The sequence below is a fragment of the Miscanthus floridulus genome, chromosome 3 (genome assembly GCF_019320115.1).
Source record: "Miscanthus floridulus cultivar M001 chromosome 3, ASM1932011v1, whole genome shotgun sequence".
Classification (NCBI taxonomy): Eukaryota; Viridiplantae; Streptophyta; class Magnoliopsida; order Poales; family Poaceae; genus Miscanthus; species Miscanthus floridulus.
The window spans coordinates 122,752,544-122,766,135 of record NC_089582.1 but is presented as its reverse complement, the minus strand read 5'-3'; the positions used below and the strand labels follow the sequence as shown (position 1 = coordinate 122,766,135).

The window sequence follows — 13,592 nt, the reverse complement described above, 5'->3', positions numbered from 1 at the left end:
GGCCAGCCCAACATCACGACGCACGTCGACTCTGCCGCCACCGCCGATGCCCTGGTCGGCGTTCCTCTCCCCAGCCGTCTGCCACCGCCGATGCCCTGGTCGGCGTTCCTCTCCCCAGAGCTTCCTACCTCGCCGGCGCTCCCCTCCCCTCTCCTCTCTGATCCGGCGGCGTGGCACGTCAGCAGGCTCCTACCTCGCCAGCGCTAGCCTTCCCCGCCCCCACCATAGCGGTCAAGATGACGCCGTCGCCGTAGACGCTGCCAGCCCGTCGCTGGTTATGGCGACAGCGTTCCTCGCCTAGCCGTCGCTCACATCTGTACCACCGCGACGCTCCGGCTTCATGGCTGCAGGCCTTGTCGCCCTATGGTCGTCGGTGGCGGACATCCGCTCGTCGGAGGCCGGCACATCGAAGGTCGTGTCGTCTCCGCGCGCGGCCTCGCACGACAGCGCGGCCACGGCGATCAGAGCCGCGAGCGCGACGGCGATGGGCGCAGAAGCAGCGGCCTTGTCGCGGGAGCCCAGCGGCAGCGCAGCGGCGAGGTCGAGCGAGTCCGTGACGCAGGCAGCTGTGGTGGCGGTGACGAGCGCGGAGGCAGAGTCGGACGTGATGAGAACAAGCATGTTCAGCAGCACCGCGGCGGCGGGCATCTTGAGCGAAGCATCTTGTGCGGCGGCGACGCTGGTGATTGGCTCGACGGAGCTCGAGCGAAGCGAAAGGGCGAAAAGCAGGCCGACGAGCATCTTGAGCTCGGCCATAGCTCCTCCAGGCAACGTCGTTGTTGGGCCGAGGCCCAGTGCGTGAAGGGTGTAGTGCCTGGGAGAAACTGTGTACCATCCGATTCTACTAAACGGTTCAGATCACTGACTGCAGAGAAAAGTCGTCCTCATCGACTGTAGAGGATCTGGTTCCACGAGGTTTACCTCTGTCTAATAAAAAGAAGAAAAAGAAAGGAAACCGGGGACCTCCCTCTCCCTCGAGCCTGTTAGCGGCCGAGCGCGCTGTAGGTGGCCAGAGCCCACCGGTTTGCGAGCCTGACTGCGTGGCGGGGGTCGGTTTGGGCCGTGTGATGTGTCTCATCTATCTGGGCTCCGGTCATAGGATGCAAGCGGAGCGGGGCTACGGACAGGGAATAACCCGTGCGCCGACCCTCTGGCCCAACTTGTGTTTTGCATGCTTTGTGGGTGGGTGTCCCGTGTCCGCTGCGGGCTCATCTCATTTGACAGGCTTTCTTTCCTACTCAGGTTAAGTCCTCCCATTGACATGGAAGCATCCGTGGTGATATATCGGTTTAGTTTTGATGCGTCTACGGTGACTTCGTAAATATCAGGATCAGCCGATTTAATCTTTTAAATGTGCTCATAAGGATAAGGTTTATGTACGTGAGTTCATAGGTGCGAGTGTGTGCGTATTGTGAGCGTCGTACCGTGAAATTAAAAAAAATGACAGGCTTGCCGCAAACCTCTGTTTGGGCCTAGGCGTGGGTGGAGTAAAGTTGCAACACAGCCAGGGCGGACACAGCGGTGGGACGAGGGGCTCAAGCCCCCCATCCAGATCGGAGCAGTGGAACCCTGTGGAGCCCTCATGAAATTTTAGGCAAAGTTCTATAGTGTAGGAGTTGAGACTTAAGATCGAACAACAGTGTTATTCAGCTCCCTGAAATATTTCTTGGGTCCGCCGCTGAACACAGCTGAGAGCCTAAAACCAGTTATTCATGGAAGGGCAACTATAAAGTGGAACACCAAGCTACATCCATAAATAGCGTGAGGTATCATTATTGAAATTCAGAGACCGAGGAGCTTAGGACCGAGAACATAGCATGGAAATTCGAAAGAACGAGAGAGGAAACCGTATTGCGTTATGTATCTCTACTGGAGGAGTAATACTCAGCCTGTTCGGGAGACCGTATCGTATCGTGAATTATTTACTGCTGGCTAGTTTGGTGTGAGAGAAAAACACTGTTCCTAGCTGAAAATTTACGACCGTTTACGAGCAAGCGAACAGGCTAAGTAATCCTGCGACTGCAATGATGCGAACAAGTGCACGGCCACTGCAGGAGCCAGGAGCAGCACTTGCAGTGTATTACCAGTACCACCAGGCACCAACCGTATAAAATATGGCAGTGTCACAGCGTCCTTGCCGTTCCTCGTACAATAATTTCGTTCGGCTAGCTGGTTCTATCACTCACAAAATCACTATTCATATTCTGTTAGAACAGTATTTTTTCTCAAAACAATTAGTCGAAACAGTATTTTTTAGTCCTGCCAAACAGGCCCCCAAATCCAGCGCTGAAAATTTACGATCATTTACGATTAAGCGAACAGACTGACTATCCTCGGACTGCAATGATGCGAACAAGTGCACGGCCACTGCAGGAGCCAGGAGCAGCACTTGCAGTGTATTACCAGTACCACCAGGCACCAACCGTATAAAATATGGCAGTGTCACAGCGTCCTTGCCGTTCCTCGTACAATAATTCCGTTGGGCTAGCTGGTTCTGTCACTCACGAAATTACTATTTATATTCTGCTAGAACAGTATTTTTTCTCAAAACAATTAGTTAAAACAGTATTTTTCAGTCCTACCAAACACGCCCCCAGATCCGGCTTATCCACGCCTTGTTTTTTCTGACCGTGTCACATTGAATATCACTTAGAGAGATGTCAATACTAATAAAAAAATAAATTACAGAATCCATCAGTAAACTACGAGACGAATTTATTAAGCCTAATTAATCTATCATTAGCATATGTGTTACTGTAACACTTTATTATCAAATCATGGACTAATCAGGCTTAAAAGATTCGTCTTGTAAATTAGTCGTAATCTGTGTAATTAATTATTTTTTAGTCTATATTTAATACTCATGTATGTGTGGTATAAAGTTTTGAGGTGAAACTAAACAAGCTCAATTTGTTTGTTTATGTATACAAATCCGCTGGCTTCTGTAAGGACTGGGTTTTTATTTTTGCCGTCGTACCGTACCTATAGCAGTAGGAGGAGGTACGACGTACGAATAATAACTGCACTCAGAAGACAATAAACAATATGACGTACTTGAGATCAAGTGCACACAAAGTCTCAAGTGCTCACATAACCTACTGTACTTAGGTTAAAAATTAAATCAAGATACATACTGTTATCTGTAAGAGAAGCTTCACTAGCTAATCTTAGACAATGAAGATGCACGTAGATATCTACGCTCCACGGGACTCAAGTGTGCCACAATCAAACTTGCCATCCACGCGTTTCATTTCATCTCTTTGAATTATTACTTATTAGGGCATGTTTGGTTGGTGGGGTCTGGCCAGCTTGTCTGGCTAGGCAACACCATCCAACCTCGGGTCATAAAAAATGGACGTCTGAGATAGTTGTCTAGACCCGACAGTTTTTCTAGAGTCCAATTTAAACTAGCCATAAATCTTTTTTTCAGTATATGTATATTATACCAAGGTGTTATATCCAACATTACCATGTCAATAGAATAGTGGTAAGAAAAAGATATACAAACAACTCCTATAGTGTGTTGTATTGTATGTTATTTTCTATGTCACTCAATAGAGTGAATCCAAAAATCTGAGCATGATTTTCTACTATTGGAATATCAAAGGACAAATATATCAGAGTCCTACATGGCAACCCATTAGGCCTCGTTCAGCGGGTATGGAGGAAGTACTGTTCATGGCTGAATTTCACTGTTCGCGAATGATTTCATCTCTCAAATTTCTCCAGATTCTTCCAAATTCCTCTAAGCGAACGGGGCCTTAGTGTCTAAGATACTATACACTAGAATTAGCCTAATCATAGTGGCACCCAACCACACCCTAGTTGGCTGAGCTCATTGACAGAGTGCAAAGGAAGATTTTCTTTTTATCAATGGGGAACACCGATTTTTTTCTAGGTAAATTTTTTCTATAGTGCAAAGGATGGCCGAGCTCATTGACAGAGTGCAAAGGAAAATTTTCTTTTTATCAATGGGGAACACCAATTTTTTTTATCAATGGGGCTCTACCACTACCTAATCCTGTGCTTGTCCCTCTGGCACCCTATGCTACTAGTAGCAAATAACATTACCCTTCATGGTTGAAATGGTAATTAACTTCAACACCATGAGGAAGTCTTAGGGTCTGTTTGGTTCAGCTCTAAGCTATAAAAAAATGTTATGAGTTGTGAGATATAGAAAAGTTGTTGTTAGCCGTGTTGTGAAAAGTTGAAAGTCATTTGGTTGAAACCTACCACCTCTCTTTATCTCTCTTGAAACAATTGTGAAACACTCTATTTCCACATGTTTGGAAAAGTATAAACCGAAAGCTGAAAGCAAGGTTTAAGGTACTGCGAAAATAGTGGTTTCTGGAAAAAACAGCTTCAGACTCGCCTATTTGGTTAGTGTTTTGCCTTTTGGCAACCGAAACACTTTCTATAAGCTGAACCAAACACAGGTTCAATACTCTTCCTCCCATTCTCTTCTTATGGAAAAGAGTAAGGGGTTGTTTGATTGCGTCTGCCAAGCATCGCCTCGCCTGGCCCAAGTAGTGTTCCCAGACATCTAATTTCATAAGCCTGGGGTTGCGATCGTGGATGGATACCTGATCGACAGTGCCCAAGCCAGATACGCAACCTAACAACCAAACACACCCTAAGAGCATCTCCAAGAGATATGCTATCCTTGTTCTGTATGGTATATTTAGATTTTTACAGGAAAAATTGAACTCCAACAAATATCCTATTTGGTTTTGTATAATAGCAAGTATGCTATCCCTGAAATCTCGTTGGGCATAGATAGCAAGCGAACCTGGCTCGCCATCTTCCGAAATAGCTAGCCACGGTGGATGCCCCGCACGCGCGATCCTTCCCGCACGCCAGAAACTAGCTTCCCGCCCGTGCACTGAACTCTCCCATCGTGGGGATCCAGGCACAACTCGCTCCATTCAACGATTCCCAACTCCCAAGCTCGTCCATCGCCTCCTCCCCTTTGCCGTCCCTGCCACCGCCGCACCACGGAAGCTGCTACTCGCTGGCCCTCTGAATCGCCCTTTCCTTATTCGCCGTGATGTCGCATCGTCCTCATGGACAGGCTCCGCCATCTGAGATGGGAGATCCCAACTACGCTGCCCTTTTATTCCAACAATAGGCGGATGGGAGTACCAGGTGGATTGGAGCAGCATCAAGCGGATGGGAGCAACAGTTTGGATGGGAGCAGCAGACGGATGGGAGATCCCAACTTGCAGCAGGACTCCCCGGTGCTGCCGTGGTTGGAGAATACGACGCAAGGAGGCCAGCGACGACGAGTCCTTCCACCCAACAGTGCTGCTGCTACTACATCGAATCCATTCCTCGACGTGTGCTCTGGTGAGTCTAATTTTCAGTGGGCCTCTCTCACCGTTGTTCAGTACATCCATTATTGTTTCCCCAATTTTCTATTGCTATTGTGGAACCGTAGTGCCAATTTTCTATCTACACATTGTTCTGTTCAATTGTATTCAGTGAATTCAGTGGGCACACATGACACTTGAAGTTTTTGTTGGGTGAGAATGTGAGGTGATATCAAAGTGGTAGTAGTGACTGGTGGCTGATGATGGAGGATGATAATTACGTGCCTCTATTAGTGTCTTATAGTTGGCAGGGAGTTCATCAGCAGCTTCATATGATTGGTGATATGCAGTTGTCCTGGACTCCTGATGTACTGCATAATAGTGCTTTATCGCCTAAATATTCCTTTGTGGCCTACCTTTGAAAATTGCAGTGAGCTGACTTCATAATGTTCAGTCATGGGCACTCGATTTTCTTCACTTCATTGTAATAGATCTTGCAAATGGATGTAGAAAAGGCACTATCTGGAAGACACTATCTGAATGCCTAAAACACTAACTGAATGGAAACTGAAAATACCTAGCCTACTGTACATATCCGGCAACAGACTAAATTATTCTGTAGCTTTGGTTTGCATCCCAAGAAATTTATGTTCATCTGATTGCTAGGTTCATGTTGAAGATATATTGTCTTTTTTTTGTCAAATATCAATTTTATTCAAGCATTTCTTGCAAACTGCAAATTAGGACAATCCATTATGGTAATCTAACAGATTGTCTGAAACTAAGTTGCTAGAGTTTCAGAATGTCTAAAACTCTATCTGCTAATTAAAAGTACTCATTGAATGTTTGAAACGTTAAATGAATGGAAACTAAAAATAGAAAGCCTACTGTACATATCCGGCAACAGGCTAAATTGCTAACATTCTGTAGCTAAGTTTTGTTGCTATTTGTTTTTACAGCCGAAATGGATTCAAGCAGATCTTTGACCGACATGATTATGGAAGGTTTCCCTCCAGGTGGAGTGTCTGACAATATCTCACCTCATAATGAAATACAAGCACGCGATGAGGTCCCTACTGCGGTCAAAGGAAATAAAAGAAGGTCCAAAAATTTCACTCTTAAAGAGGACGAGATGTTGGTGTCAGCGTGGCTAAATGTGAGTTTAGATCCTGTGAGAGGAGCCAATCAATCAAAAGATACCTATTGGAAAAGAATACATGATTACTTTCATTCAAAAAAAGGATTTTGAATCTCATCGCACACAAAGTTCTCTAATGAGTCGGTGGTCTAGTATACTACATGACTACAACATATTTGCTGGTTGTGTTTCGAAGGTAGAGGCCCAAAATCAGAGTGGTGCATCTGTTGATGACAAGGTTAGATGACCTACCTTCACATGCTAATTTCCTATATGTTTTAGCTGAATCTCATGTGTCATCTTTGTTTCCCATTGTAGCAAGCAAATGCATTAACTATGTATAAGAATGACGACCCATTACACAGGACTTTCCAGTACATACATTGCTAGAAAATACTGAAAGACCATTTGAAGTGGATGAATAGGCGCTAGCCAACTGGACCTTAGAAACCATTAAGCAAAAAGCAAAAGACCACCGCTAATTCAACTCCTGCTATTGATGCACCAGACCCTGTCATTGGTACTGTAGCTGAGACTGAAACCACAATAACCACAGTACCGAGGCCTACAGGGACTAAGAAGGAAAATCTGAAATTAAAGCAGCGTTCAAGCATTGAAGCTTTGGATTATTTATTGGCAAAGAAGAAAGAGGTGGATGCTGAGAAGGAGTTGAAGAAAGAGGAGAGGGAGTTGAAGAAACAAGAGATGTGCCAAAAAGTCGTTGCCTTGCAGGAAGAAAGGATAAAACTTGACAAAGAAAAATTTGATTTTGAGCGGGATCGAGAAGAAGAAAGAATTATAAATATTGATATGAGCACCATGTCAACCAGACAGCAACAGTTCTACGATGATCAACAGAAGAAAATACTTGCAAGACGGCTTGGAAATTAGTAGAACCATGATTTCGATTTTTTTTAGATTTGAACATAGTGTGAGACATGTTTAATTTTCTGAAACATTTTAGTTCACAGCATATCGGATTGATTAATGTTCTTGCATGAACCTTGTTATCTATATTATTCTGTAAAGGAGCTTCTTTTGACGTTTGCACCATCACAAATATATTTGGGCTTGTGACACTGCATTTGCTCTCTGGAACCTACTGTAGCATGTTCGACAATACATAGAAGTGCAGGTTGGACACTGCCCTCAGGTCCTCTTCATAGCAGATTAATTTAGTCAGCTACTGTATTATGTATTGCAACCTGCCTAGTGTTTTGTACCTTTGCATCTGGGGTTTTATGTTTTTAACAAATATACAGTTATGTTTTTAACAAATGAGTCATGTCAGGCTATGATGAGTGCTTCCACTGCTAAACTGTCAACAAAAGACATGTTGGTCTGAAACTGACAGCAAACTATTTTTGGAGGACTAAGTTTGCCCTTCTGCTCTGCAGTACAAGTACTTGCATCTGAGAGCCATTGTACATGCAACAGGGAAAAGAACCATTCCTTGCACCAAAGCAATGTTTGCAACTAGTGTTGCAGGCTTTCAAGCAAAACATTCAGGCTTTCAATATAAATGAAAGGCAAGCTTCTCACAAAAAATATGCCTTGAACTATTACAATATGTAGTAAATCAAACAAAGAACATAGGTCTAGAAACTAATACATAATGCCTTGATGTTGTGATAGTAAATGAAATTATTCAACAATAATATTTGTATATAAATCTAGAAAATTATGCCACAAGTGCTCGATAAGGTCGGCTTGAAGCTGTGTGTGTGTCTCCTTGTCCTTGATCTTCTTGTAATTCTGCATAAATGCATCAAACTCAGGTGTAGCATCGTGTGAAACAGTCACCTTTTCTCCCACATCATCATATCTAAAATCTTTTTCGTCAACTCCCTCGTCTTCAACAATCATATTGTGCATAATGATACAAGCCGTCATGACAAGTTGAATTGTATCCTCATCCCACACACATGTCGACGCTCGAACAATGGCAAAGCGAGCTTGTAGAACCCCAAATGCTTGTTCGACATCCTTCCTACAAGCTTTTTGTGCTTTTGCAAAATATTTGTTCTTATTACCCTGTGGCTCAGGTATGGTCTTCACGAATGTGGCCCAAGATGGATATATACCATCTGCTAGATAGTAACCCATAGTATAATCATTCCCATTGATGCTATAATTTACTTGTGGCCCTTGACCTTCAGCAAGCCTTGCAAATATAGGAGATCTATGAAGAACATTTATATCATTGTGCGAACCTGGCATCCCAAAGAAAACATGCCAAATCCAAAGATCTTTAGAAGCAACAGCTTCAAGAATAATTGTAGGCTCCTTTTTATGTCCCCTATACATACCTTGCCATGCATAAGGACAATTCTTCCAGCTCCCGTGCATACAATCAATGGAACCAAGCATGCCAGGAAAACCTCTACTCTCACCAATCGCAAGTAATCTAGCAGTATCATCCTCATTGGGCAACCTCAAGTATTATGTCCAAATACATGAACAACAGCTCTGACAAACTTTCTAAGACTTTCTAGAGCAGTACTCTCCCCAATACAGATATAGTCATCCATAGCATCAGCTAACATTCGGAATGCCGCCACCACCTTCTGCAAACAAGATAGTCCTAGGGTTCCGGCTGCATTCCTCTTCTGCACGAAATAGTCATCATACTTCTCAACGGCATTCATTATGCGGACAAACACGTGACACCGCATTCGAAACCTATGACGTCAGATTAAAAAATTATTCATACCTCAATGCATACACTAAACATAAGTCAATAAAATTTGAGAGAATTAACCTGCGCCTGAAATAACTCTCTACGGATCCACGATGGCATGCTGGATTGACAATGTCTGATAGTACTATATGCTCTGCTGCAGTATATACCTCATCATCATCATCCGACGATGACGACGACGACGACGGAGAATCCATCAGCTCATTAACTACATCTTCAAATTCCATTATGAACCTTTGATTAGGAGGGTCCTAGGAATCTACTTGAACACCTAACCAGGATTAAAGAAAGAAGATGTGTGCCGATCTACTGATTTGATAACGTGACCTAAAGAAAAATCATATCAAGGATACACGATGACCTACCTGAACACGTACAGGGTAGCAGCAGCCCGTCGCCACTAGGATCAGCGTCTTGTGCTGGTGACGCACGCGCGATGTCGCCGCCAAGAGCCCAAAACGCGACGATCTTCTATTGACGCGAAGGAGCATAGCCGCCGCCAGGACGTTGCTGCGGATGACTCCAAAGGAATAGATCGTAGAAAATTTCAATCGGGCAGGTGGAATAGGTCCATGGTAGTTGGTGACATGGCAATTTTTTAATATACAAGATGAGAAATAGCAAGTCTATTGGAAAACTCTTCTTTTTTGAGGACTTCTATATTTTACAAAAGAGCTAAACTATGTAATTTGACTATTTATTTTACCACATCTGTTGGAGATGCTCTAAATGTTCTTTAGTGAAACACCATTAACTGCCGTAACAAAATGCCCGGAAAATCTATCTACATGTAGTACAATTGTACTACTGGTACTTCTAGCAGATACAGACATTAAGTTATATTGATGTCCCTAGATGGCTAGATCTCAAAAATCATAAAGCAACCATCAAGAGCTTGTATCAATGAATAATAACTTCGCTGCCAACAGAACCACAATATACCTGAAGGACCACGGCAAATCATAAGCTCATGACTTCATTGTTCATCACAGATAATTCCCGATGTCCATACATCTCACTACATGTATCACCTGTCACTAACGCTTCCCACAATCATGAAGCCTAGTCTTGTTAACATGAGCAGCTTACTTTATTCTGATTGAAGGATCGATGCGTCGTGTAGTTTATCATGACATACAGATAGTGTTCAGCTCGACGCTCAACATGACACTAGGGCAAAACTCAAAGGAAACCTCATCTACTTCTTAACGAGCAGGGGACCCACATTATCACCGGTTGCTTTGTTGTGCTTCACATGGGCTCCATCGCACAGTGGGAATGTTCCTGATCTCCAACACCTTATCATAAAGCAATCAAGGTCAGAACAGTTTGAAATGGTGAATAAATGCAATGCTGAAAATTAATTATGAAATTTGTACTCTAATTGGCTAAAACCATTCAGAACTCTGAACATGCATACATCTGCACTCTGCAGTATAAATTCAATCAATCTGTGTAAAAGTATCTGTGATGAACTGGGTTCTAATTACGCAGATTTGTACCAGATGCATGCACATGTACAGATAGGTCATATAGGTGGGATCAAAATAAGCCCATGCTTGATATTGAAAATGGTAATATCGTGAGCATTCTTAGTTCACTAAGACAAATAAAGTGTCTGTGGGATGTGTAAATTTCCTATGTCCGACCCTACTGCTAGCACAGGAATTTTGTTTGGATTGTTTTACACTGGCAAATATTCTAATTGGCTGACATTTCGAATTGCATATGATGTCACTGCAAGTTCATCTGCTGTTAGGTCATAATTCGATACAGTATATAACTCAATAAATCATTCATATGGCTACAATTGCGCTTGTTTGCAGAGATGTTTAACTCCAGCCAAATGCTCCATATTCTTTTTATTACCTGATACAATTTACTGTGCTCTGTGGCACAGCATCTCTGATATTTGCACAACAAATTCCAGAGAGTTCCGAGGACCACGAAGCAGAGCATAAAAAGAGATTACTCGGTCACAGGGAAACTACTACCTTTAGCTTAGTTCTTCCTCGCCTCCTCGGCACCTTGCATAGTTGCATCGACAGTTTAATATAACAAATCAGAAGTACTATGGGTAGAAGTTTCTATATACTTATTCTGAAAGGTGGTTTTCTTTAAGCTCTTCAAAGCTAGTTTTCTTTAAGCTCCTTCAAGGCTATAGAGAAGGAAATGTATAAGCTGCTATTAGGATCAGTAGCACACTTTTATTTATATTCAAGAGAGTCAAAGTATTAACAAGAAGACCTGCCCTTGAGTTTTGGGCTTTTGGCTATTGACCTCTTGTTAGAATTATCATGGGAACACATTGTTTGAGGTTCAGTTGAACACGTTGCCTCGATATGAAGGTTAGCATGCACAAATGTTTAGGTGCATTTTAAAGAACAGGAGTGCGAGATTGCAAGTGGTGCATCCCCAGCAAAAGCAGAAATTCCACCGTGCAATCAGAACGCGGTCAAATTACTAATCTAAATCACAACATAGCATCCTCTGCTCGTATCCCTCCCAAACTCCCCCAGCCCCTCCCTCGATCGGCGTCAAGCAAGCATACTGGCATGCAGGAGAGAGGAAATTAACCCGGTGAGAAAGCCGTACCGGCAATAGGCGTTGAGCGGCTTGGCGAGCTCGCTGGTGAGGACGGTGTCGACCACTTTGTCCTCCTCCTTCCGGATGGCCGGGTTTATCCCGCCGCCCGCCTCCGCGCGCACCGCCACCAGGCCGCGCCGGGGCCTGGGCGGCCGCGCGGCGGCAGGGGACGGGGCGGGGACGGCGAGGCGGCAGCGGCGCAGGACGGGGACGCCATGGCTCTCTTGGTTGGTGGCTGGTGGCTGGATTGGTTTGGTGGGACTGGGAGGGGACTACCGGACGAGCGAGCGACGGAAAAGTCGTGGCTGCCTCTCGCTGGCTCGGTACATCAAGTCGCCACGTCGGGGGTAGGCGCGTGGTGAAGATTCGGGGGTAGGCGCATGGTGAGCACATGCCCCGCCGGCGCGCTCGTCACGGATGGATGGACGATGAGGATACCACCAGCTACATCCTTTGTCGTTTGTCACCTGTTGCACGGCTGATATGGTCTTCTTTCCTTATTTAAAAATGTGTTAACGTTTTTATTAGAAAATTCAAAATTTCTATTAACATGTTTAAGAAAACAAGCTCCTGAAGATGCGGGAGAAGCTATGCCAAACTAGATCTTAGAGATAAGAGTCCCGATTGTTTTATCGTCTCATCTCTAGCCCATGCTCGTACGAGCTTAATAGCATGTGTACGGCCACGGCACATAGTCTGATTCTAAGATGTATTATTGTAACAAATGATACAAGTACATTCTATCACAACGTACATGTATATTTGTTAGTCTTAGGTAACCTTTTTCTTACCGGAAACTGTGGAGCTTTGCTCTCAGGGCTTTTATATTAATAAAGAAAAACCAGACAGAGGTAACTTGACTTAGCCTACAACTAGAATTACATTCTGTTTTTGGACGGAAGTGGTACGAAGGATATTCAAACATATATCTTGACATGTAAAGTTCTCTAGAGAAACCACTATATTTTTAGATTGGGTAGTTGACTCAGGTTGCTCTTCTCCAAGATATTTGGGATACACTGAATACTTTTGTCTCGTACAGTACATATGATTCCTTTACGTATATGACATTTCAAGCACTGGTGATATACCTTGTCGCATGTACGGCTCGTAGTAATTTTGGGTGGATTCAACACGTTGACAATGCGTGGTTGATGGTCCTATGTATGAGTGGTTTAATTTATCCTCCAAGTTGAACTATAGGCGCTTTCATCTCGTGGTTCTATCTCGTAGCATTTCAATTGATATAAATAAACAAAAAACATAAAGTGTATAGATCAATTAATATACAGCAATAATGTAGTCCAGGTGTTTGGACGGACAGACGCCGCCTCCAAAAAAAAAATCTCCCACTCCACCTCTCACGCTCGCCGCAAGCTCCGCTCCCCGTCGGCCACCACCAGCGGCGACCACCTCCGCTTCCTCCGTCCCAGGGCTCTTGCCTCCCTCCGCGATACCAGGCTCCGCCGCTGGAGTCGTGCCTGCTGCCCACCCGCGCCGGCATCCTCCTCATCACCTCCTCCTGTGGCTCGAGACAGCAAGGGTGTCGCGGGCCGTGCCGTACTTCGTGCCCGCCTCGAGGCTCCTCGCGCCCCGTTGCCCCTAGTGGAAGAAGCTTGCAGCAGCCAAATCCGTGGTGTTTTTCGCTCCACCGCCTCCAAGCCCCGATCTACCCATCGAGGCGGTTATCGAGTTCCTCAACGCGCCTGACATGGTGGTCGCCACCCACTAGTGTCGCACCTGACATGTTGCAAGCGTAAGTTTCAAGTATTTTAGGTGTTTTAGGGATATGTTGCAAGTGTTTCATATGGATGTTGCAAAACTAGATCGAGATGTTGCATATGTTGCAATGACTATA

The 13,592-nt window shown here is 44.5% G+C and overlaps 1 protein-coding gene and 2 pseudogenes across 1 annotated transcript; 1 reads left to right on the top strand and 2 right to left on the bottom strand.

Moving 5' to 3' along the window:
* The first annotated feature begins 5,063 nt into the window (after positions 1 to 5,063).
* On the top strand, positions 5,064 to 7,473 carry LOC136544324 (glutathione S-transferase T3-like; annotated as a pseudogene).
* Positions 7,474 to 8,091: 618 nt separating this feature from the next.
* LOC136544323 (uncharacterized) lies at positions 8,092 to 9,375 on the bottom strand. Its single transcript, XM_066536524.1, has 4 exons — positions 9,298 to 9,375; positions 8,926 to 9,056; positions 8,757 to 8,830; positions 8,092 to 8,660 (listed from the first exon to the last, which is right to left on the bottom strand). Exons 1-4 carry the CDS (start codon positions 9,373 to 9,375, stop codon positions 8,092 to 8,094), a joined length of 852 nt encoding a protein of 283 aa, XP_066392621.1.
* Positions 9,376 to 10,216: 841 nt separating this feature from the next.
* Positions 10,217 to 11,951, bottom strand: LOC136546744 (CDGSH iron-sulfur domain-containing protein NEET-like; annotated as a pseudogene).
* Between the last annotated feature and the right edge of the window lie 1,641 nt (positions 11,952 to 13,592).